Genomic DNA, 26367 nt, shown 5'->3' on the forward strand with positions numbered 1-26367 from the left:
TTGTTTGTTTGTTTGCGCAGGTCACGTTTTGGCTAGCGTGGTGTGTGGTTGTCTGTTGTGTCAAGTGTGCTCTGCGACGCTAGGCCTAGGTGCTTCGACGCTCGTGAGCGAACTCCACTGTTCGCAACTTGAGGATTTCGCTTGCCTTCGATGGCGCCCACTCCGTCTTCGTCGTCCTCGCCGATGGCATCGAAGCGCGGAAAGCAGTACCGTCGGACGATGTGATCAACGACCTCCGCTCTGCTGGGGTTTCCATACCCACGGAAATAACTTTTGAACAGATTGTTGACGCTGACAACGAGCTCGACTTCCGCGCAGAACTGACTGACGAGGAAATAGTCCGTCGGGTTGTGGGGGATTCAGAAGACTCCGATGTTGAAAATGAGGAGCCAATGCCTGCGCCACCTACAGGCGCCGAGTTGACGCGAGCACTGTTGACTCTTTCATCGGTGTACAGTGCTGACATGACCCTTGCTCAGATCGAGGCGAATATGATCGCATGCAACCGGAACGCCGTCAAAACAACAATGAACAAGTTCTTCAAGCCACTGCAGCAATAGCACCGCCTGCCCGACGATGCACATGTACATAATAAACCGGCAGTCGGCTGCATACAGAGTTTTTGAACGCCTCTTTTTATAGCCACTTCACTGATGCTGTGGCAGGGTTTCGGAAGCCTGTTACTTCGCCCTTTACCTCTAGATCTGAGAAAAAAATAAAAAGGGTGCGTTTTTTTGCATGCATTCATTTTTTCGGACTGCCTGAATTTTCGGACGTTTTTACGTTCCCTAGAGGGTCCGAAAAATCGGTCGTTGACTGTAGTGAAGATAGGGCATGATAGCATAATGGCAGGTCACCAAGGAATAAATAACAGGTTAGAAAGAATCACGGAAGAGTTCTTTTGGATCGGGGTGCAGAGTGACGTGAAACGGTATGTGAAATCATGGGATGTATGCCAAAGAACGATGGCTAAAGGACGTGTAGGAGAGGCGCCTCTAGGAAAGTTGAGCATTGTTGAGCTGCCATTTCACAGAGTGGCGATTGATACTGTAGGGCCTATTAGTCCCGTGTCTGGTAAAGGAAATAGGTATGTGCTCTGTTCATGCTAGTGGACGTAGCCACCAGGTACCCTGGTGCTGTAGAACTGAAAACGGTAGATACCATTCAGGTGGCCGAAGCATTGTTGGAGATACTCGCCCAGTATGGCGTGCCCAGGGAAGTTTTGAGTGACAGACGCTCGAATTTCACATCGGAGGTTATGAAGGAGGTAAACAGACTGTTGTCCACAGAACCAAAGCTAACCACTCCATACCACCTGATGGCGAATGGTTTGGTAGAAAGTTTTAACGGATGTTGAAAGCAATGATAAGGAGAATGTGTCAGGAAAGACCAAAAGACTGGGATAGGTATCTGCCAGCACTCTTGTTCGCTTACTGAGAAGTGTCACAAGCTAGTTTAGGGTTTTCGCAATTTGAGATGCTATACGGGAGAGCAGTTAGAGGACCAATAACCACTCTGAAAGAGCTGTGGTCCAGAGAGGAATTGGACAATGAGGGGAAGACCACATAAATGTATGTACTAGAACTCCAAAACCTATTGAAGGCAACGTGCAAATTGGCCCCCGAGAAGTTGGCGCAAGCGAAACAGATACACAAGAAATATTATGACCGCAAAGCAACGCACCGAAACTTAGAACCGGGAGACAAGGTGTTGGTACTACTGCCCACAGATAATAATAAGATACTTACACAATGGAAGGGACCTTTTACGGTTACCCAAAAGAAAAATGAGTTGGACTATGAGATCTCAGTTCGGGACCACAGGAAAGTGTTCCACATCAACATGTTGAAAAAGTATGAAGAGAGAAAGGAGATAGAAAAGGGGAAGAATGAGAAGCGGATTAGAGTTTGCATGGTGATTTCCGAAGAGAAGGACCACGAGGAGGTGCACACTCATATCAATAAGAAGACCATGAGGGTAGAGAATGTTAGGTTGAACCAATCCCTAGTGGCAACACAAGAAGAGAAGTTGGGAGGGTTGATTGACAAGTTCGAGGAAGTGTTTTCAGATCTCCCCAAATGGACAGAAGTAGTGTTGTGCGAGCTACAGTGTTCAACAGAGGAACCAGTGCATGTAAAGCAATATCCACTACTCCTTGCAATGCAAAAAGTGATTGAAAGTGAGATAGATGAGATGTTTAGGCAAGGAATCATAGAATGGGCTAATTCTCCTAACGCGCCATTAGTGGTCGTTAAGAAAACCAACGGTTCTAATAGAGTACGTGTTGACTTCAGATGTCTGAACAACGTATTGAAAACAGACGCAGAACCAATCCCCAGGATAGACGTGGTAGTAGCAAGAGTGGCAAATAAGAGATACTTTTTTTCAAAACTGGATTTGTCTAAAAGATACTGGCCGATTTCTATGGAAGAAGTGTCCAAAGAAAAGACAGCTTTCTCGTGCTCAAAGGGACTATTTCAATTTAAGTATATGCCGTTCGGTCTAAAGACAGCGGCAGCAGTGTTCACAAGACTGATGAGAGGGGTCCTACATGGTGTGCTGCACGTTGAAAACTATATTGACATACTGGTTGCCACTGATACGTGGGATGAACATCTTCAGGGCCTGGAAAAGCTACTAACGAGAGTAAAGGACGCGGCGTTGACGATAAAGCCAACCAAATGTGAGTTAGGGTACAATGCCGTGAAATTTTTGGGACACAACCTGGGAATGGGACAAGTTGAGCCCAAGGAGGATACCCTAGACAAGATACAAGCAGTGGGCAGGCCTTAGACAAAGAAACAAGCACAATCGTTTTTGGGACTTACAGGATTTTATAGAGAATTTATCCCACAGTATGCTGAAGTAGCTGGACCATTGATAGAGTTGATGAAAAAGGGGGGCAAACAACGTAGTGGAGTGGGGTGAACATCAACAAAGAGCCTTTGAAATGCTAAAGAAAAGCTTAGCACATCTGCCAGTGCTGTTAGCACCAGACATATGGGAGGAGTTCGTGCAACGCACTGATGCCTCCATAAGGCATTAGGAGCAGTACTCCTGCAAGAGAAAGACAAGAGACTCCATCCGGTACTTTTTGCTGGCAGGCGACTTAACAATGCAGAAAGGAACTACTCAACCGTAGAGAAGGAACGTCTCGCCCTTGTACGGGCAATAAAGAAATTCCACATCTATTTATTTGGCAAACAATTTAGGTGCAAGCACACCACCAGCTCCTAGAGTTTTTGAGCAAAACTAAGATACGAAATGGCAGAATAATAAGATGGAGCCTCACCTTGCAAGAATACTGCTTCCATATAGAGTACATTAAAGGACAACAGAATCTGGGGGCGGGTTTCATGAGCAGGGCGATGCAGTGATGAAGTATCAAATGGATAACGCGGACGGAGCAAGTGTACACATGTAAAGTGGTGGGAACAATGAACTCGCAAACGTTCTGAACAGTGCATGTGGTGAAATGTGCGTGACAGTGTGGTGACGTGCTGTGAGCCACGACTTAAGAAAAATCACCCAAAGGAGAGTCAAATTTGCCACCAAGAAGACCGACAGAAGGCAGTTTTTTGAAAAAAGAAAACTCCTAAAAAGGGGACCCATGTCATATGTAAGATGCATGTGGCGCAGAAAGGAAGAAGGGGACGATGTGGATGTATCGGTCCGAACGGCACGAGCCCTCGAGGCGCATGACCAGAGCTGTGATCGAGGGAGAAGCAGCGCAGAGCTGGGATTATCGACATGGCTCCGGGCCAACAAGCTTGTAGTGTCAGCATCGCACTGGCTACAGGAGCCATGGAGGTTCGGTCAAGTCCGTGATGCTGGTGGTGCAGGGTGTGGCCATCGACCTCGGCGACGTTCAAGCGAGACTCCTTGGACTTGTTGCAGCCTCTCATGGCAGTGCTGGGCACTCCAGCAAGGATCCCCCTTCAGAGGCAGGCCAGCACGTACAATAGTCCCTGGGGTGTCTCGTCGGCACTCGAAGAAGTAGCGACGGAACTCGGAGTGAGGCCGAACCATTGAGGCTGGGGTGCTATGTCACCGATGGAGTTCAGGACACCAACATCAGAGACGGACGAGTTGAGGTCGCTGAGGTTTACGGCCACACCCTGGACCGCCAGCGTTACGGACTTGACCAAACGCTACAACCTTCTACAACCTACACTACAACCTTCTTGGCCCAGAACCACGTTGATAATTCCACCTTGGCGCCGCTTCTCCCTCGATCACAGCTCGGGCTCGGGCCTCAAGGGCTTGTGCCGTTTGGACCGATTCGTCCACATCGTCCTGTTATTTCTTTCTGCCTCTTTTTTTTCTCTTACATATGACAGCTAGTAAAATGCACAATGAATAAAATATATTTGAAAAAGATGGCAAACCCCCTTCCAAATCGAGTCAAACAATTTCAAATACCAATGAAAAGGAGATGCATACAGAAACAAATATTTTCGAATATGAGCTATTTCTATCAATGGATAGCAAGCTCATAGGTATGAGGCCTGAACTTTGTCACAACTAAGATTCTCTCTCAGCAGCTGGAAAGTCAACCTCAACTGTCCTGACATACTCTCAGCCCGTACACAACACCTTAGTGTTGGGTTGCCCTGCTTTAACGTTTATTTTGGTTAGGATGAGGGACACCTGCATCTCGGCATCAGACAACACTTTGTTTCTTGAGTTCAAGCTTTTCCAAAGAGGAGGCAGCACGCTTCCTTTCCCGTTCATTCCTCAATCAACAGATCCTTTCTGTACTCATCCTCCTTCCACCACACCTTCACCCCACGGATCATTTGAAGCATCCTCTTGGTCGGTTGTACAGTCAACGTTCAACTTTTTGGGCTCCCTAAGGGCCGCAAAAACGTCCAAAAGATAGGGCAGTTCGAAAAAATGAATGCATGTCTAACTGCCCTTAAGGGCTCAAATTGCCACAGGCACGTCCAAAAAAGCTCTGGAAACCTGCCAGTAAACTTATTAGGCATATCGGTGCTTGTAGTGTGACTGGAGATGAGGATGCACGCATGTATAATTAAGGAATACATACTGTGTCTCGTGACAACTGCTCCTTCTCACGCTAAAGCTTCACCGCAATAATTTGCATATGCTTCACTGCGTAACATTACTACACTGAGGCGAAGCTGTCTTTTGAAAACCGGCATTATGCAACGCATTGTGTTTTTCGAGTTCCGAAGCCAATCTGAAGGATTCCAATGGCAGAGTTGGTGCTGTTGTTGACAGCGGCAAGTTCTTTCAATGAAAAACACGGCACTGCATGGCAAGAAGCTTAACAGCGAACGTAGAAGCAGCTAGGCCTGGCGTTGCCATGGTGGGGGCTACGGCTGCAAGCAGATCTGCGTGCTACAGCGCGGGTTCGAGGTGGCGATATAATCAAAATGCCAGCGGTGGTGGCTTTGTCTAATGCCGTTTTGAACCTGCGGTTACGGCAAAAAGTCTAGAAAATCGGACGGCGAAGGGTTCTTATGTCCGAAATTTCAGACGTGAAGCCGTCCAAATTGTTGGGCATCCGGAAAGCCAGTCACTGGCAACTCCTCCAGCCGACGACAGGGCGTCAAAGACCATTCATTATGATTCCCGTCTGTTACTCGAACCAGCATTACCGCAACTTTTGACCCTTTCAATAAAATTACAGCGAATTTTCCCTGATAGAGGCACAAATTCCCCTAGTTTCCCCCAGTTTTTCCAGACCATTCAAGCTCCCTCAGAATTCCCAGTTTGCCCAGTCTTCCCAGTTGGTAGACACTCTGTTTGCATCTCCTCCTCCTCATCTGCATTGCCCTCATTGCTCTCCCTTCCCATCGGCATGTGTACCTCATTAAGAAGCACACTCACTACCGTGCTTGCGTGCAAGATTTTCCCATGAAGGCCACGTCATAAGCATTATTTGCCATTGCACGACTGCACTATTGACCCTTTTTATGGCATTCCCATCGGCGCTGCCATGTTTGATCACGTGGCAACGTGTCCATTACTTGCCCCAACTGCCTCCGTTGACTCCGTGCTTACAGTGGGTGTGTAAGGCACCGGTGTGGCTGGGAGATATTGTAGACAATGAATGGGTGAACAATAGAACACTCTGGCCACAGCGTCGGAGAGCACGCAAAAGCACTTTCGGAGCTGATTAAGCTATGTCTGAATGGTGCAAGCAGCGTACGGTATATGGTATATAAAAAACTAAAAGCAGGGCTAAATACATATTTCAAGCTATCCACTTTCCGCTTCTGAATTGAATCAGGATTAGTTTGTTTTAATTTTCATCCTTTATCTGGCAAAATTTTGAAGCAGTGGCTTGTCACATTCCTGACTCAATAAATTTCCTTGGTGCGGTCACTATCTGATTATTTTCTGCCTAATCGCTCGCAGGTGTGCTTAGTTCTGATAGATTTGCTCTTGCTACGTGCAAGACTTGAAATGTAGCTATATTGTACATTGTAATACCTTGTAGCAAAGATGAATTATCGCTGGTAACTCACTTACTCTTGTGGACCATCACAAAACATTCAGCTTCGACCATTTGGGTGCTATCGGTGTAGTGCATCATTTATTCTGCGTATATGGTGCGCACCCATACAAGTGTGCACCCATCCACTGATTGACACGTTGGCAACAGAATGGGCAGAAGTTTCTGTGCCAGTTGGGGTAGATGCGTGTAGATAATGTGCGTGAAACTTACTATGACAGAAAGTGGCGCTACTCCCTTTGTCATTGTTTAATGAGCGGTACTCACTCTTGCCGACGTTCCGGGATTAAAGCACTTTTTTGATGGTTAGCGATACAACGCTGGCGGATGAGCAAATTTCTGCATCCTCGAGGAAAGCCGTACACCTCAAAGAGCCAGTAACACATACAGGCAGTCACAGCAGCGGTCCACGAACTTGGCCACACAGATTAATTCCATTCCTTAATATGCCAGTCAATATTTTTGCAGCCGACTGCTACACAGATCTTCAATCCAGATGTTTTAATCCAGCATGATTGGAGCACAGTGAGTTAGCGAAAACTCAGTTGAATATCCAACAGCTGATCGCGATCAGCTCTTGAAGAAGCAAGGTGGAAGCGGTAATGGTTTCGCACTCATGCACTTCCGCTGAAGCGATACGAGGCGCGCCACCGAAAGCGCCATCTCATTTCTTTAGAATAAACTGCTCCACAAAAAGGGTCAATAAGCAGTATGTGCATATATGGAGTTCTATGGGAGGGTAAATGGGAGTCGGAAAAGGCAGTGTTATAGCTGGTTCTGCACTATAAGCAGTTACATTATAAGTGGTCTAAGCTGTATTATAAGTTGTAAATATTCATAACATCAGCCCTCTGTCACTTTAAAACAGTTAGTTGAGTGCTACTACGCTGCCTACAGTTCTGGTTACGTACAATAAGCTATCTTTGCCAGTCCTCAATTTCCCTGTATCTTATCACAGTGTTTCTATATTACCAGTACTCAAGTAGCTGAACTGAACTGCCCTCTCCAACATACTGATTGCATACTTAGCACACATTATTAGACAGTTATTGTATAGCGCATGCAACTATAGCGTACATATACACTATAGTACAGCGTACACTAAGCAGCACATGTTTATTACAGCTTTAGTTGGCATGCAAGATGTTCCGACTTCAGAGGCCACATTCCGTTGTCACGGTTATCTCCCGATTTCAACGATATGTGGCAGTGACATCTCAAATGTTTCTCTTGTTAGGCTTTGACTCGTTCGAAACAAGAAGCGATCTTGAAAACTCCACAAGGTTATCCATAATACTCTGTCGTCAAAGTAGCCTGAGACTCCAATTCGAAGCAGGCAGCCGGGACCGCTGCCATGTCTTATGTAAACGACACAAAGATAGTAAAGCTAAATCTGAGAAATAGCGTGCGTACGCTATACGTCATGGGTCATTTAGCATCCTTTGCACGCGCAGTAATGACCCGCTATTTGACAACATACGCAATGATATAGCATATGCTAAACTAAAATTGTCTATTGTTGTCCAGACAGTTTGTTTGCTGAATAGCAGCATATACCTGCCTTGTGATTTCTTTGCTTTTCGTGCATGATAAATTGTCGCTTGATTTCCTTATGCTCATGACTTCTTTACACTGTATGAAACCATTTATAGTATTTGCCTACATATTATTTATATAGTTAGACCCAAACCAGCCTAGGGCTGTTAGTCCGATAGGTGCAAGTTATGTGTACATATGATGAGAACAAATAAATCAATCAATTCATATAAATAAATAAATAAATAAATCAATCAATCAAACAATCAATCAATCAACGCCAAATCTTATCCGCCAGCTGACCTGTGCCAATCCAGTCAAGAAAGGGTAGCAAAGGTCACGAAAGGATGAGTGCTCGTGACGAAGCTCGCTGCAGAGTGCCTCAAGGGATGTCAACCATGGCCAGATGTCAGCAGCTGGAGCCCGCGCATCCTGCCAGGCAGTACAGAGGCCCTCCAGCACTGACTCCACCCGCCCAGCACTTGCCAGTGTGGAGGCGCAGTGGCGCATTTGCTGGGCAAGTTCTTCATACTGCATTGGTGGAAAAATAAACACACGAGAGAGATGTTTGCTGCCAACTGATTCACAGCATTTAACTCTTTGCAGTGAGTTGTCGGGCCCCTCCCGACAACACAACACAGGCGTAGCGGTCCACTGTCCACTGCCGACACTGCCACACTGTCCACTGACACTGACACTGTCCACACTGACACTGTCCACTGCCCGACAAGCTTTTTCGTGGTTGAATTGCGCGTGCATTTTCTCATTATGCATGAAGTACCATCCATTAAGGAGTAAGTAAACTTCTTTATTTGAGCTTTGCTTTTTTTACACTAAATAGCAGTGCTTGCACAATTAATCATTCGAGCACTACATAGACTTAGCTCTGTTTTGGCGCTGCCTACAGCGCAACATGGCCGCCTTCTCGCCGAGTGCCTTCTACGGTGATAATTTTGAAGCTGTTAGTGAAAGTGAAGACGATTTTAGTGAGGAAGAGAACTACAGTCAAACCCACTTATAGCAATACCGGTTTTAACAATATATCGGTTATAACAATGAGAAGCTGCTGCACGTTATCAGTTATAACGATAAAGTCTCGCTGCTGTGTGTCCGAGCCGAAAGGTAGTGAAATGCGAAATCCTTGAAAAGAAAAAAAGAAAACGAGAAATTCGAACCGCTGCACGATGGGCCGCTGCTCCAACAGCCGCCGCACGCTCATGTTCCAGCCATCTCCGCACGGCTCTCTTCCGTCGCCCTTCCACCCCTCCGAACACGAATGGGCTGTGCCCATAGCTCTACTCTGCCACACCCTCCGAAACACAAATGGACTGCGCCAACTGTGCCGCAAGCAGATTGCTTACATGTTGTTCGCTGGCTCCACATTCAGTGCAGTTCTGTAAACAGCTTAATTGCTCGCGTTCGTTTTGTTGGTTGTGTCAAATCCGTTCCTGGCCATGCGGTTTCTGAACTTCGCCTGACTTGTCGCTGAAACGGAAGATGGCTGATCCGCCCACTGATCATCGGCAATGCACGCTTTTGCCGGTGAAAAGAAAGCACACGGCTATTGATTTGGAAACTAAGTGCTTCTAACTAATGAGACGATCGTCGCGAACGTGCTTGCATCGGATAGCAATGGCGATCACGGCAGCGATGACACGGTAAGGCAGGCTGCCTCAATGTTGTCCTCACAGGAGGCGCGGCATGGTTCAGTCTCTCTGAGGCTTCGTTTTCGCAAGGAACCTTCCGCTGCACTACTTGGAACACTTGGATGCCTTGAAGAAGGATTTCGGAAAGCTTCGCATAAAGCATGTATGGCTGACGAACATAGGCTTTTCTCATGCAAGCCAGTGAGAAGTACGTGGTGAGATGCTTGTGGCAATCTCTCCTCAGTGTTTCTTCCGGATTTCTTAAACTGACAGGCTGCCATGGCAACCTTCTCGCAATTTTTAAAAGGCCCCTTTTGGGGCCACCAAAGTGATGCCTCGGCGGTTCTCACATATTGCTTGTAACCCGTGACACCTCTTTGCAGTTGTTATAGCAGTGCCATTCTTTAATGCCGACAGCCGTGGCTTGTTAACGCGATCAGAGCACCCAGGAAGTAGTTAAACGAGTGAACACAATTGGCAGCCGGGTGGAGGAAGGTGGTGGGGAGGGGCACTGGCCTCCCTGCCTATATAGTTTTCTCATATCAGGTCTGCACCACCCTACTTTGATTTTTTTCATACAACCCGGTCATAACAATTATTGGTTATAACAATGAAATTTTCGTGGCACTTGAATATTGTTATAAGTAGGTTCGACTGTATGTGCCTCCACCAGATTATGAAGATGGTGATTCTACAGAAGCCAGCGTTGAAAACAACAACGACACTGCAGACGGCGGCTCTGGTGTTGTTCTGAAAAACTGGCAGCAATAATCCAGGACTACACACAGGAGAATGCTTTGAGCATTTCCATATGCTGCTCAAGTGTCATTGGAAGACTTGGCGACAAAAAGCAACTGCAAAAATAGGCATCCTGTAAGGTTTTCTTTTCGCAGTTGTTTTCTTTCACGGTGCCCAAAACTAGCAAAATAGTTTCAGACTGGAACAACCGGAAAGGGGGTAAAAGTTTTAGACCTCAAAGGGTTAATACAAAGCATTAGCTAACATTGTATAAATAGCTGCTGTTATTTGTACTCCACGCTGCTTATTACTTAGCATTTTCTTTGTAATTTGCTTTAAGGTGGTAGGCCACACACAGAAAAATGTTTCTTTAAATCAGGAGCCAGGATTCAAATAATTTTTTTTTCCTGAATAAGCATGTCTTATTTAGCTTATTCAGCTATTTAAAGTGCAGAAAATGGCTCATTTTAATTTTTGGCATGTAATTTTTCTCAAAGTGTGGTAAAAATGCTAGTCGCACCAGCAGCGATAAGTAAGTAATGAATTCCTGAATTGAGTAAAGGTTTGGCATTTATGTAGCTAAGTGGGAGACCTGCGAGTCCATACAATGAGATAAATAGTAAGAAAGTAGTGCTGAAAAAACTGCGCAAAGTGAAACAAATTGCCAACATTGACTACATTTGTTTCCAAAATGAGCTGTAAATGCAAAAAAATATTGCATCAATTTCTTTAGTTCTAGTTCCTTGCACATATCTCTATGTGAGGAATGAGTGAGCAAAATTTTATATCAATATGTTCATTAAAAAAAAAGTTACCAAAGTTTGCGTAACATTAGGTGGAGCAAAATCTTGTTTGACAAAAACGTAAGCAAATCGTCAATCCATGAGAAAGATGACAAAACTACACTGAGGCCTAAAATGTGCCAGCTTCATAGCCGGAGGCCCCCTGAGATGATATACTACAGTCCCCTTTTGTTTGTGAGGCTAACATAAAATGAAAAAGTATTTTGAATAAAATTAATATAAAAGAAATAGTGCTGATTTTCAGTTTCACAATACAAGGGTATCGGTTGGAAAACTCACTGTAACTCCCAAACTAATAACGATAGGAAGATGATTTATTTGGAACATGTTGCTGAATGTTTAGGCATACATAAAATGTGAAAAAACAAGAAATCTATGTTGTGAAAAAAAAAAAAGATCGCCTTTTGAATGTAGCCTACCATGTTATGTTTATGTTTTCAGTTATTATTCATTAGCTAAAATTGTTTTAACAGCTACATCTTTGTGCACATACTTTAACCTACTGCACACCTCATTGTTTCTTGTTTATTGTTCATAATCACTCCCCTCTGTAATGCCTTTGGCCCTGAGGGTATAAAAAATGAGTGAGTGAATGAATGAATGAATAAGGTGGAGACAGCAGATGAACTAAAAAATCTGCAGATCCTACACAGTGTTGGAATCTAAATACACAGTAATTCAACAGCATGTACAATATTCAAATAATTTTAAATTGATTAATAAATTCTGGAGTTTTATGTGCCAATACCACAATCTGATGACGAAGCAAGCCATAGTAGGAAACTCTGGACCAATTTTGACCCACTGGGGTACTTTAATGTGCCCGAGTATTCTTACTTCGAGAGTCAACCAGATACTGTAGAGGACCCAGCACAATGGGGCCAGCCAGTTCAATAACACGTTGCCATCTCGTTCGGAGATGGCAGAAAAACAAGCACACCTCTCTGTACTGCAGGATACAGTATAATCTCAATGCTATGAATCTCTTCGGAGGCCATGAAAATTCGTATCGCCAAAAAGATCTGAAAATTAAGCGGGGTCACTGCAATGAAATGACAGACTTGGTCAAAATTTCTGATTATTAGTTTTTTTCCCGCAATCATAAGGCCTTCCTTTATCTCAGCGAAATATTTGAAAGATATACGCTGTAAAATTTGAGAAAATTGCACTTTTTTTTAGTGTTTTTAGCTTTAGGAGGTGCTATCGCACCGCTAATTGTGCGAGCATGGCTTTCTGTTGACACAGCGCCACTATCTCAGTATCGCTGTAAACAGAAGAGATTAGAGATCCAGATAGCCATGGTGCTGTATTCCTCTATGCGGGAATAAAAGTAACAAAAGCAAGCGCAAAAAAGGAAAACTAGCGTCGCGATTTGTTATGGCTGTCACGTTGCATGCAGGGAGCACTTGTATTCACTAATGCGAATTTGAATCACTGGTGCACTTGTCTTGTGCACATTTTGGCAGCAGCGAGCTGCACACATCGCATATTTGAGGTCAACATTTTTTCACAAGTTTCTTTCAGTGCATCATCCTAGCAGCTGCCTGATTAAGATAAAGACACGATTTGCGCAAAGGAATCTGTTTTCTTGATGGCGGCGAAGCTACTTCATATTGTGTGATCTGACAGATGCAAGGCAGAAAAGTTTCAAATTGTCATGGGGCACTGAAGATGATGGAAGGCGTGGAATACAGAAATGAAACTACCCATGGAAGCGAATGCTGCCATACTTGCTGATGTGACAATACTGGGTCGTGTGTGATTGTCGGCTCTTGATAAAGTTGCAAGGCGCTTAATATGGCTGACAAGCTGAATGATACTGCACAAAGCAAAAGAGTTCTTTTAGAGGGGGAGGGAGGCGGCGTAGAGGACGTGCGTTGGTGGAGTTAAATTGGAGAGCTGTAGGTCACCCTTGCAACAGGAATGCAACTGACACACCGGCACAGCTGCTCTGCCAGCCTCACAACAGCTAGTGTCTGGTGCTACTGGTACATCAGAGCCTACTCGGCCGCTCTGCCAAGAATTGCGCGACAATCTGTTTGTAACATTTTTAATTTAGCACGTTGTAAGATAATATAACTTGAAACAGAACTTTTGGAAAATTCATATTATTCCAAAATTCGTATCAAGCATGCTTATATCACCGAGATTCCACTGTACAGTGAACTTACGATAATTCAACTCCGGTTAATTCGATTTTTCGGTCAATTCGATCTTGACCAAAGGTCTCAGCCAGTGCCCATACATTTCTATGGGCCTAAACTTCTGTTATTTCAGTCTCAAAATTGGCCTTCGCCAAATAATTTGAATTTGACTGGTCTGCTTCACCGCGATAAAGCTGTGTCATGCAGTGAAGCATACGCAATTACTGTGGTGAAGCATACTAAGAATAGAAAGGGGCCACTTCATGGGACATAGTACGCATTTCTTATATATACGAGTGCACATGGCACCATCTCTGGTCACAGTATGAGCACCTAGACACTTAATATGCATACTGGAAGCCATTCAGAGCTGTTTCTGACGTTGCTGTGCTGATTTGAGCCCTCGTTTTGACTGCCATGCGTGTCACATATATGACACCTTTAACATGGCCTAGTACGCGTTCCTCAATTATATCCGCGTGCAATGAGAAGAGGAGAAAAACCATCTGTGTTTTGGGAAAGCCATCTAAAAAGAAGATGAAAAAACACAAAAAGGCGAGGGGATGTTTAAAGCCAACAAAGGAGTGGGTGTCTATCTAAAGCTCTGAAGGTATGCTAGTAAACTTATTAGGCATCATGGCGCTCGTACTGTGACTGGAGAAGGTGCATGTGCATGCGTAAATTAAGGAACACATGCTATGCACCTAACAATGGCGCCTTCTCACGCTTGGTATGCTTCACAACAAAACACTACTGCATTGTGGTGAAGCTTATTGTAAGGGCAAATACTGCCAAGTGAGTCGATGGCATGTTTCAGCGTTTCTCTGGCACTTTTATTGCGATAGCGATTACAGTTAAACCTTGACATAACGAAATCGGTAAAATCGGCAATTTGGTTCGTTATATCGAAATTTCATTCTATTAGAATTTGACCTTTCATACAGTCGCCGATAGATTTTTTTCATACACGGACAGGGGACACAGAATTTTCAGAACTATCGGGCAATCAAAAAAAGTAAGTTTGAATGAGAAAACAATTCATTTTGATAAATGTGGGTGCCGGCGACGAATGATACGGTTTCATGCAACGATTGTCGACGATATCTTCTCGGCGGTACCAATTTAGCGAAGCCAGTCATGCTTTCACATGTACTCCACCCCACGGCTGGTAGCGTCACTCGCACTGGGACGACGCTATCAGGAAAACCGCCAGCAGCGGGGAGCAAATGCTTCGTCTGCCTCTTGCTCCAATTGGTCCCCGAAACTCGAGATTATGGAACCTCCAATACTAAATGCGTGGTAAGACAGCTTACATGGTGCCACAATGTCTCAGCACGCCCACTTTTTGCATGCGCGGCAGATTATCTCGCGGCTGCGCATGCGTTCAGCTGCGTTTACGGCCACGTGCAGCCACGGCTGAGACGTGCGCCAACTTTCTACCCCGTGCCGCCTCGCGCATGCTTGATCATGTTACCATGAGTTCGCTCTTCTTCCTCTTTTTCCCTTTGCTCGCATGGGAAGGTGGCACTCATGAAGCCATCATCTTTCTTTTCTCACCCTCACACACTTTCACTCGCACCTAAAGCACACAGTGCACAGGGTGTAATAGATCTTATCGCACTTGGACTTTACATGGAACATGATGCGGCTCCACTTTGGAGCTCGCTCTTGTTGTGCCACGCGATTTAAGAGGTGCGTTTGCAAACAGCCACTTGTAATTGAATCATTTGACCATCTGCAGCTGTGGAAGTTTCCATTTACTGTGTCAGCATTTGTTTGTGGTGGCAGTAAAATTTCGTTATATTGAAATTGTATACAAACACACATCGTTATATTCAGGTTCTAAATACATGGTGATCTAAGGCAATAAATTTTACACTACACATGTCAAGATCACTGGACATCAACAGCAAGTACACTACATAAAAGCAGCACACTGCAACCATTGACTTAGTCAATGACTTCAATGCAATGCCAAGACCCCAAAGCTCTAAATTGATTTTGAAATGGTAAAGCATTAAATAGCGAGTCCAGCACTTGCCTGTGAGTTAGGTGCCCTGTAGGCCTTCCTGGAGGTCAGCTGCTCCATTTGCACCTTAAGCTGCTGCTGGCGACACTGCTCCAGCTTCAGTGCAGGATGTATTCTCCGATTCTCATGCTTTCCCAAATGTGCCACGATGGTCCAGTCCCTCAGTTGTTGCTCTGCTTCTAGGTACGACAGCTGTCAAAAAGGTAGTGTGGGTCATCAAAGACATAATGCAGTTAATGTCACAAGGAGGTAACACTGCTTCACCCATAAACAATAAGTAAAACCCATAAACAATAAGTAAAGATTGTGTAAAGGAAGCATTCTTTGACAAATAACACCGGCTGCAGCAGTAAGCTTCAAGATAAGAGGCAAAGAAATTCTGCTTAGTGGTGCCTTGTTTCTATGATGTAGGTATGAAGGAGGCTTGGTGCAAAATTGTACGTTTGAATGTGAGTAAATGCGTCACAGGACGCTGGCAAAAGTGCACATTTTTGATAATGAAACAGAAAGAATAAAGAAAGCTCCTCCATTATCACTCAATGCAAGTTACACAGAACCTCTACAACCCAGTTTGGCATTCTTGCTATGGTGCCTTGCACATAGATGGTGCGTCGTCATTGCATATCCACATTGCCTTCATCATTTTAACCACAATAAATGCAAAACAGGCTCTGCTTGAGCATGCACCGTGAAGAGGAGTGTATCTACATTGTTTCAGATTTGTCAGTGATGTGATCCATAGCAGCTTGGTTGGTGTACTGAATGGCAGTATGCAGATGCACTCAAAGTATATTTCCCTTCCCCACCAGTTACTGTTGTTGCATGCCTCAATCTGAATGAAAACGAAGTAACTGCTCATCACTGTGCGAGTTCGAAGCACATAGCAATGGGAGTAAATAAAAAAAAGTGAAAGAAAATGGAATGTATGAGTTCCCACTGTGTTCAATGTCCCTTTCTAAATGACCTTTACAATGATGCATACTCAGCTATCTTGGGGTTCATTTCAGCTGGCACTGGTTTCAATTCCAGTATGATGCTAACACCCCCTTTTGCGGTCCACTCTTAAAAGGAACTCTTAGACGTGTGTGTCTCTTGCATTGGTCGCGCACTAGCTGCAAGTGGCTGTGAAAGCAATGTCAGTGCACTGTCTAGGAATGTCGAAAGGAGTCCACACTACCAACCACAAGTTATCTGCTGCAAATCTAGGTGATTGTACTCTTGCAAGAGAGGAAAATTCAGGCATGCTCTGCACACAAGTGTTCCCTTTAACAGTGGACCGCTCTGTAGATTCACCATCATCATCAGCAACACACTTGCTGTGCTTTCTCACTTTTTCAAATCAATTGAAATGCATCCAATTTAGCAAGTATTTGGTGCCACACAATATTACCAGGAATATTCAAGCCAAAATCATTTGATTTTCATAATTATTAATCCATAAAAACTAACTTTTACATTACAGTCTACGCTCGTTACAATGGACCTGTGTACAACAAAATTTCAAAGATAATGGACCATATTTCAACCTTAGTTTGCTCTACCTATTTTATTAACACGACAAAGTTAGCTTTTAATGGACCGCGCTACAATGAACTATTGGCTGCAGCAGACAAAATTAGCGGCAGTTTTTATCAAAATCAGGCATGTAAAACAGACTTTTGCCATGTCGACACGGGCTGGCAACTGACTTGAGAGGGTCAGCCGACGGTCGCGGCTCAATATCGTACGCACGAGGGAGGAAAGAAAGCAGGGTGGAAGAGTGCCATCTTTCGCATGCGAGGCATGGGTGGCAGGTGAGGGAGAGGGGGTTCAACTTCGGTGGCTGCTGTTAACGGCACAGGTGCCGTATCTTGAAAGCGATGTGAGATGTGGACAAAGTGCGTCCAGTGCCGGTAGCTTCGTATGCGCTGTGCTTTCGACGTTTAGTTCACGTTGAAGCAAGAGACAGCACGAAGGTCAATTCGTTCGCCGCTGTTGCCGTGCTTCCTCACTTTAAGGTTTTGACGACGACTTTCCACGGTCATCGAGCTAGATGTGTTCATGTTTACTTGTGCACACATGACACGGTGCTGGTTAATTTAGTTAGCAAGCTAATGTTTACAACTTTGTACGGTCGATAAAACTACTATCCTTACTTCGCATAGCTGTCTATAATTTGCTATCGCAATTGATGCTTTGCCTGTTGGACGAAACTGCTACTTTCTTGTTTATTTGTTTTTTATTTTAGACGTTCGTCACTCCCTCTTTGCAATAACATTGTTACATATCGCAACCAAACTTTCGGAAGTGAGGCATTTCGGATATTAGGGACTTCGCATAAAACAGACATATTTTGTCGGATTATCAGGTTTGTTGGAACGAGAGTCGACTGTGCAATTAAATTATGATGTCTACATCAATATGCTTGCCAGGAAATTTTGAAGAAGCCAAATAAAGCTATGCAAATACAATAAAGCAGTAATTCTTATGAGGTCAAATAAAGTAGCAGAAGTGGCGTCGAGTTACTGGAAGGAATCCCTACCAACTTGTACAATTTTCAGTTGTTCTAAGTGTCAGAGTAGACCATGTGACTGCTGAGCAAAGGCCAAATCTCACCCCTAAAAATTTTGTTGCTGACACTGGCAATAAGTCCTTTAGCTTCGTTTCAGCTGCACAGTAAAGGCTGAAATATCAGCAGGTTCGACACATATACCCTACTCAACTCTCTAGACAGCTTCCAAGAGGTCACATTATTGATGACCACCATATGTGAACGAGACATCTAACAAGGTATGCAGCTTGCCCCATAGGACAGCTCTTCAAAATGGCTTTCCTGCCTTTAGAGGGGGGTGCACCGATAAAAGTTTTGTGCAACACTGGCTCGCACAAGTTTTTCTTTTTTCCTTAAAGGGGCCCTGAACCACTTTTTATCAAAGTCAAGAAATGCATATTAAAGTTAAATTAGACTATTTCAGAAGTTATTAAACGCATTCAACAGAAGTGGAGTTACTCGCAATCAAACATGCTGTTCGCGGTGCTTTCACTCCTTCTAAAATGATTCGCACTGAGAAGGCTACAACATAGCGGGGCTCACGTCCACAACGCTCCGTGTACTGAACGTCACCATGGCGCGCAGTTCAAGTTTGGTTTTAGATGTTCACACAGACGCCAGTATTTTCAATTTTGGCACCTAAGACATGCCAAATGCGGTTGTCCTTAGCGAGCTGCAGTGCACTCAGCCAGTGAACTTGTTGTGGCACCCTGCAGTGGCCATGGTATCTACACTACGCAGCAGACAGGCCTAGAGTGTGCACTTACACTCATATGCTCGTCTGGCTGTGCTATGTGGTGCCAACTGGCTTTGTCCTGTACCACCTTGACCAATGAACAATAGCCACATCCAAATTGCACATTTTGAAGCTCATTACGAAGTGAAGCCTGCCAAGGCCTCTAACAAGGAGTGGCAAGGAGTGAGTGTGCGCTGGCAAACACGCATGCAGTCTGGCCTTACATTTCGCGTGGTTCGAGGCTAGTTCAGTGGTTAAAAATAGTCGAAATTAGTGAGACCCGATGGCTACGACACCGATAAGCAGGGTGGCCAAAGTTTAATTCCTATCTGGGTGGCTGCGCCAGAGTGTGATCAGACAACGGTCGGCTTCTTCCGGAAGTACGTAATTGTACTGACCTGTGCACTTGTTAATCGTGGGACCGTGTTTCATCGTCTAACAAATGTTATTGCTCAGTGCAGGACACACCTGCATATATTGGAAGTTTCTGGAATGTTATGGTTTTATCCCCTGCTTGTTGTCACCGAACCTTGTGTAATCTGATTGCATGTATGCGCCATGCGAATGGTGTAGAACTTTCTGGAAGACATGCGGGCACCAGCAATTACTCTGAAATGACGTTGTGATCTGATTGCATGTATGTGCGAAGCGAATGATGTAGAACTTCTGGAAGACACGTGGGCACCAGTGATTACTCTGGAATGTTCGATGACTTACACTTGACCTGCTGATCAGATTTCGCAGATCGTCGACTGTCTTTGCCACTATCATTGTGCTTAAGTGTAGCCTGTTTTTGTGGGCAAAGGTTCGCCCAATAAAAGTTAGTTACTTCATACACAGTATTGCTACTGTGTTCTTTACCGTCACTATGTGACAATATTATCAAAATTCGAAAGCAGATTTTTGCTTACTTCAGCCTGTTTATTATACTGTGCCAATAATTACTATACTCAATAAGAGTAGGAAGAAAAACACTAATCCAAACACTGTTCTTGATTGATGTAAGCTATTGGCCAATAGCAGCCGCATATGGGAATCTGCTATCTTAGAAAATAGAGTGTCCAGAAAAGAGTGAGGAGCATGCTTCTGTTGAAAAGAGAACGTTTGAGAGAAAGGTGCCCTCACACTCTGCTTGTGAACTCCATACGCCACGCATGACTGCAAAATTTTGCTGAGATGTTCACAGCAGCATATGCTATCTGCAAACTGTGTTTTCTCACCAAGCACAAGGGGTGGTTCAGGGTCCCTTTAAAAACCACTGAGAGAAACAAGCACCTAAGCACCTCTCAGTTTGCATCCATCCAAAACAACCCCAATACAAACTAGTTCAGCCTTAAACTGACCTCTTGTTGCGCATGCGCCAACTTTAGTACCGCCTTGTACAGTGGATCAACTGGGTCCCATGGAACGAACATTTGCAGTGCACAGAGGCCCACTCGAGCCCATGTCAGTCCGAAGGACCACAGCCAGTCCCTGCTGCAGGAACCTGAGGAATCCCAAGAATTGCAAACAGTAAAAAAATAGGGTTTTCAAGGCTTCAATCTCAGGCAGCAGAACCACAATTGGACACTACCTGTCAGCAGTATAAATTACCGCATAAGCTTTCCTGCATGTCTCTGTGTTAAATCAGGATATGCTAAAAAAATATAAGCTTCAAGTGTACTAACCGCAGTTGTTCAATAAGACTATATCATCAATTCAAGTAAAGCATAATGTGTTTACTCCATGAACATTCATGCCATGACAGATAAACACTTTTAGACAGCTACACAATTTAGAATCCAACACTTACCAAAGGGTTGGCAAAACTACAGTAGTGAGTGATGGGCAGTCTCGGCTGCCCATAGCCCAGATATACAAGGAATATCTAGCTCCTTGAATATTCAAGGTTCATATTCTCCACTATTCACTTTCAGTATGAATGCCAACTGCCTATACCAGTAAGAGCAGATGTGGGCAAAGAGGTCTGCAGGCCAATGAATTTCCCACAAGTGTTATTTTCATGTATCATAGCTATCTAGTAGTACATTTGTGATGCGCAAGGGCCGGGGCAAACGAGCCCAAGACTTGCAATGAGGAGCCCTCGTTCTCGGAGGCCAAGCACGGGATCAACAGTAGTTGACTGAGCGGAGAAGAGGTGGCGTGAGTGCAGGGAACACAGCGGCAGGAGTGAGTGAGTGTGCGGGAGGAGAGGGGGAACAAAGGGACTCGGAGTGTGGTTGTAGGTTTGCATGGTTGGTGTGCGGAAATAAAGGACAAGTTCGGGACGAACGTGTGGCCTGTCGTTGAGCGTGACAAGTGGGGGCTCGTCCGGGATTTATGCGGATATGGAGACAGTGAATGTTCCCAAAGAATTAGTGCAGCATCTGCTGGGGCAGACGAACGGATCCACCACAGAACGCGAGCAAATCACAGCAGCGGTCAGACAAAGACTGATAGTGGCCTACGGGTTCTATGTCAACGGCGGCGGCGGTTCAATCGGCGAGCGATTGTGCTCTGCGCTCAACAGGAGGTCAGCCAGGTCAGCCTGCAAGGTATAAGGGGTTCAACGACCCTCAGTCCCCCAAGCAATTTTTGGACCGGCTTGAAACCTTTTGTTTGGTCAGCGGTGTCGCTGCTGATAAGAGGCTTACGCACATTGTGCCCGCTGCGCTGGAAGGAAGCGTGAAGTTGTGGTGGCGATTTGTGAACTCATTTGCGTCTTGGGAGGAGTTCACTGTGGCGTTTATTGTGGAGTTCTCCTCCATTGACGCGAAGTGCCGCTTGAAACAAGAGCTGGTGCTCCGAACACAACATCCCCAAGAAAATTTTAAAAATTCATATATACAATCGCGGCCTACTACGACCGGATTGGCGGCGAAGTACCCAAGTTGGAAAAGGTTGACCGCGTGCTGCGGCAGATGCACCTGCAACTCCAGGATATGGTGGAGGGAACGCAGTTCAGCAGTCTCACGGAGTTGGCAAACGCCGCTGACGGCCTCATGGAGAGTTTCTGGAGGCGCATGCAGTACAAGCCAGCACCGCCTCCGACTGGCCAAGTCACACGGGACCTGGCCTTCCAGTCGGCTATAAATGTGGCCGGCCTGCTGGGAACACAACCCGGAGGTTTGATCACAGCGGCTGCCGCGCCGTTCCAGTATCCGCCAGCGGCATCCCCCTGGCCGTTGCACCCCGCCATGATACAGCCCTCCTATCACCAAGACCAATTGCATGGATTGGCCGCATTTGCCACAAGGACGCCACATCTCTCAGCGCCATCACAGCTGGAAAGGTACCAACCACTTGGCCATGGAAAATTCACCTGCCATCGCTGCGGACGCGTCGGTCACATACAGGGTGTCTACAAAGTTGACATTTCCAAATTCGCCAAGTTTTCCAGGTTTTCCCCGAATGCTTTTGCAAAATTGCCTGAGTGACCCAGAAATTTGTTTTATGTAAAGATGGGCTGACATCATGTCACCCAATGCTGTAACTCTCTAGCAAGCATGTTAAAAAAAGAAAACTACTTAATCCAGTTTGAATAGTAAGCAGCAGCGTTTACTTTGCGCCAAAAGAAAACAGAAGGCAGGTGTTGGTAAAATGGACAGCGAACAAAATATCTTAAAAAAAAATGGTAAAACCCATTGCAAATTGAGTCGAGCATTCCCAAATACGAATAAAAATGAGATGCATAAAGAAGCAAATATATTCAAATATGGGCTATTTCTATCAACTGATAGCAAGCTCATTGGTATGAGGCCCGAACTTTGTAACAAGTGAGATTCTCTCTCAGCAGCTGAAAAGTCAACCTCAACTGTCCTGACATTCTGCCAGCCCATGCACAACGCCTCAGTGTTGTGTTCCACTGCTTTTAAGTGTTTATTTGGTTTGGATGATGGTGACCTGCATCTCGGCGTCAGCCACCACTTTGTTTTTTGTGCTTAAGCTCCTTGAAAGAAGCGATGGCACGCTTCCTTTCCTGTTCATTCCTTAATGCGTAGCTAAGTGCCTAAAATGTAGTTAAGTGCCTAAAAACACGGCTTCCAAACAACAGATTTGACCAAGTAGCAAGCTTGGCAATGTTTTTAGAAGAAAAGAAGTTGAGTGTCCCCAGGATGCTTCAAAGGCAAACCGGATTAAACACCTTGCTTTAGAAGAAGCAAGGAAAATTTCAACACTAAGGAATCTAGATATGTCTTCCACAACGAAAGCTTCTGAAGAGGCTCCTTCCCGATCAGCACTGTGTAAAGACTTTGATAGGCTCATCAACCAGCAGCAGTTTTCACTTGATTGTGGCAGTAATTTTGACTGTCACAAGCACAGGTTGAAAGATATGTGCGTGATGAAAGTTTGAGCCAAAAAGAAGATCCATGTGAGTGGTGCTGTAAGCATAGTGCCAACTGTTGACGCGGCTTGCAAAGGGATACCTGTCGATTCTAGACACTAGTATGTCCTGTAAGCATACCTTTTCGCTGCCTGAAGAAATTGTGAGATGCAGAATCATTTCGCTGTGCACAAAACATGTCAAGCAGATAACGTTCCTTCATGAAAACATTAAATACTGTCACGCAAAGCTGTTGTACTAGAGAGTTTTGGTCACTACAAAACATAATTTTCCTGTATGTGGTTTGCTGTGGAATAAATCTGTTTTTTTTTTTTCGTACCTCTGGTTGCTGAAAAAAATTTCATTTTCGTAACAACAATAATATTCATTATAAAAAAATATTTCATTCAATTTGCACTTAGTTTTCCTTTGAATTAGCTACAAAAATTTTAATTTGATACAGTCGAGCCCACATATAACAACCCCACTTAAGACGAACTTTCGTTTAACATGAATGAGCCCCATGCGACCACTAAAATATGCATTGTTTCAATGACATAAAATCGCACGTATAACGAACATATTCGAGCCCTTCCAGTCGGTTACAGCAAATGGACAGCGTAAACCCGATGTCGCAATGCGAGATAACGACAACCTCCGACCCCTTTACCTGTGCGGTCTATTTTCTCAAGCCTTCTCGCAGGTGAACTATCCGCAATGTGAGATAACGACAACCTCTGACCCCTTTACCTGTGCGGTCTATTTTCTCAAGCCTTCTTGCAGGTGAACTATCCGTTTCGTGTCCGACTACCCTCTCCCCACTGTCACGCGCAGCCTACGAGTGTTGGCGTATGCCTTCCAAGGTTGCCCTATCGCCCACCCTCGCAACTCCACTCCCCTCTCTCTACTCTTATTTGCAACTCCGTCGCTGTCTCAACGGCCGCGCTACGATTGCTGGCTAAAGTTCAGAAGTTTCATTTTCTCGCTTTAATGCGAAGCAAGCCTCTCCACACTAGTGTGCATACTTCCTCGCTTTTCCGCGTGTCATTCTAGTTGGGCCAAAGTTGTATTCAGGATGGCGGACGGGAATGCCATGCCTGCAGTGGTCATGAAACGAACAGTGGCAAAGAAGCGAGCAATTTTGACAGAACTGTCTCAAGGTGCTAAAAACTGAGAGTCGGTGAAGAAGTACAACGTGTTGAAATCAACCATCTCGGCGATTTCAAAGAGCAAGGAAAAGATCGCTAGCTCTTACGCTGACTCGACAAACAGAAAGCGCGCCTCCGGAAGGTTACCTATGCGGACATAGAGGACGTGCTGCCTAAGTGGTTCGTCGACCCACGGGCTTGCAACATGCCGATAAGTGGACCAATTATGCTAAGCAAAGCCAAAAACTTTGCGTTCCTGCTAGATTTACCTGACTCCTACCCAGGTAATGGCTGGCTACATCGATTCAAAGTGCGGCAGAGGATTGTTTTTAAATCAATTGTCAGCGGGGCGGCTTTGGTAAGTGACCAAGACATTGCCAGTTGGCTTGTAAGAAACCAAGTCATTATTGCAAGCTATGCAGAGCAGGACGTGTATAACACAAGCAAAACTGTGTTATTTTATCAGATGCTGCCGGACAAGACACACACCATGAATGGTGACTCATGCGCTGACGGCAAGCATAGTTGAATGTGTGTTACAGTACTTCTGAGTGCTAATAAAGAAGGCAGCGACTGGCGCGCGCCTTTTGTAACCGGAAAATCGAAGAAGCCGTGTTGTTTTTGCAGCTATGTACCTGTGCACTACAGGCACAATACTACGGCGTGGATGACGCACAATTTATTCACAGAGTGGCTAGGTGAGTTTGACTGCGACATGCAGAGGCAAGGCGGGCGCGTGCTGCTCGCGCTCGACAACTGCTCAGTGGACGTGCGAACTTCTCTGACGGCAGTTACTCTACTCTTGCTGCTGTCCAATACTACTTCGAAAGGGCAGCCATTTGTTTTGGGCATAATATGTGCATTTAAGGCATTGTATAGGCACTGCATTGTGGAGCACTTGCTCATTACTGTTGACCGCCCGGTTGCCAACTTGCCGCTTCGAGTTTCACTGTATTCAGCCGTTGAGATGGTGAAGATGGCCTGGGCAGAGGTGACGGCCGCTTTTGTGTGGAACTGTTTCCACAAGGCCGGCTTCGTCGATGCAGTGCCTGATGCCGAGCCTGATACTTCCAAAGATGATCAGTCCGGCGGCAATTTGTGGCAGTGCGTCGCTGGCTCCGATGTGGGGGGCCATGACATTGGTTGGGACGACTTTATTTCTGCTGATGAAGACGCTGATACTGTGGAACCGTGCATGGACGAGGCCATCGTTTGTGAAGTGCGGGCAGAGAGTGATACAGAGGAATTGGATCACGATCAAACTTCGGAGCCAGCACCTATAAGCGCACCTGTAGCAATGGGCTACATACAGAACCTCATTCAACTTGTCTATGCCAAGGGCCTCAGCGGAGAGCATGCTTCTGCTTTAAATAAACTGGAGACCACCCTCATCGATATGCACTGCAGAAACAGACGAGCACCACGAACTTCTTTGCAAAGAAATAAATTTTGTGTTTTGACTAGGCACTTTCTTTATGCAGTGGTCCACTTACTACAAACTTTGGGATAAAACGAACAGACACCGCGTGAAGCTCAGGTTCGTTATAAGCGGGCTCGACTGTATTTGCATGCCCTTAATTAAATCATGTTTGCAGTTTCTTCACACACAATCAGTGAACAAAAGCAGTGATCAAACAAACGATGAACATTAGTCACAATTAAAGGGTCGGTTTACGTATTGTGGCTTTGCAGCCCAACTGATGCACTAAGAGACTAGGTACAAATAATTTTTTTTTTGGTTACTAACCATACAGAAGGCAGAGCTCTCCTATGCACATACATACACTCACCATCATTCGCATTTAACTCTTGTAGCTGCGAGGCCGTGCTCTCAACAAGTGACTTTAAGCACTCAGGAAGTTCAAAGACATCCCACCAGTTCTTGTCATCACTGGTTGCTGTGAAGTTGGGCAGCGCAGTGGCCAGCATGGAGAACCACTTGGCCAGGGCACCAGAGTGATTAAGCCTGCAGAGGGAGGAACCACTAGTTATCGACATTTCCTGTATGTGCCTGGATGTGAAAGTCCTTTTGCAGAACTACACGCAAGAACTTGCTGTCATATTCTGACAGTATAAGAAGTTAAGGAAACACAAAATAAATGCACTAGATCAGGTTACACTCGTAGCATGTTCTCTAAGCTATACACCTGTTAAGCACAAGAAGACCCCAAGCTTAATTTGATGAGTCACTCAAATCACGGCATTCATTAACATCCATTTGCGGTCCTGAATTTCACGGCATTTTTTCATACCAGAGTGCTCTCTAAGCA

General features: G+C 45.1%; 1 protein-coding gene across 1 annotated transcript in view; it reads right to left on the bottom strand.

Annotated features, from left to right (window-relative positions):
• Window positions 1-26367, bottom strand: part of LOC126521268 (midasin) — a 386114-nt gene that overhangs the window by 129511 nt on the left and 230236 nt on the right. Inside the window, exons 45-48 of the mRNA XM_050169921.3 lie at window positions 25888-26063; window positions 19990-20132; window positions 15393-15572; window positions 8324-8551 (exon numbers count right to left, since the gene is read on the bottom strand). Coding sequence (XP_050025878.1) covers window positions 8324-8551; window positions 15393-15572; window positions 19990-20132; window positions 25888-26063 — 727 coding nt within the window. The remainder of the gene's footprint in view (window positions 1-8323; window positions 8552-15392; window positions 15573-19989; window positions 20133-25887; window positions 26064-26367) is intronic.

Source organism: Dermacentor andersoni, chromosome 6 (genome assembly GCF_023375885.2).
Source record: "Dermacentor andersoni chromosome 6, qqDerAnde1_hic_scaffold, whole genome shotgun sequence".
In the NCBI taxonomy this organism is placed as follows: domain Eukaryota; kingdom Metazoa; phylum Arthropoda; class Arachnida; order Ixodida; family Ixodidae; genus Dermacentor; species Dermacentor andersoni.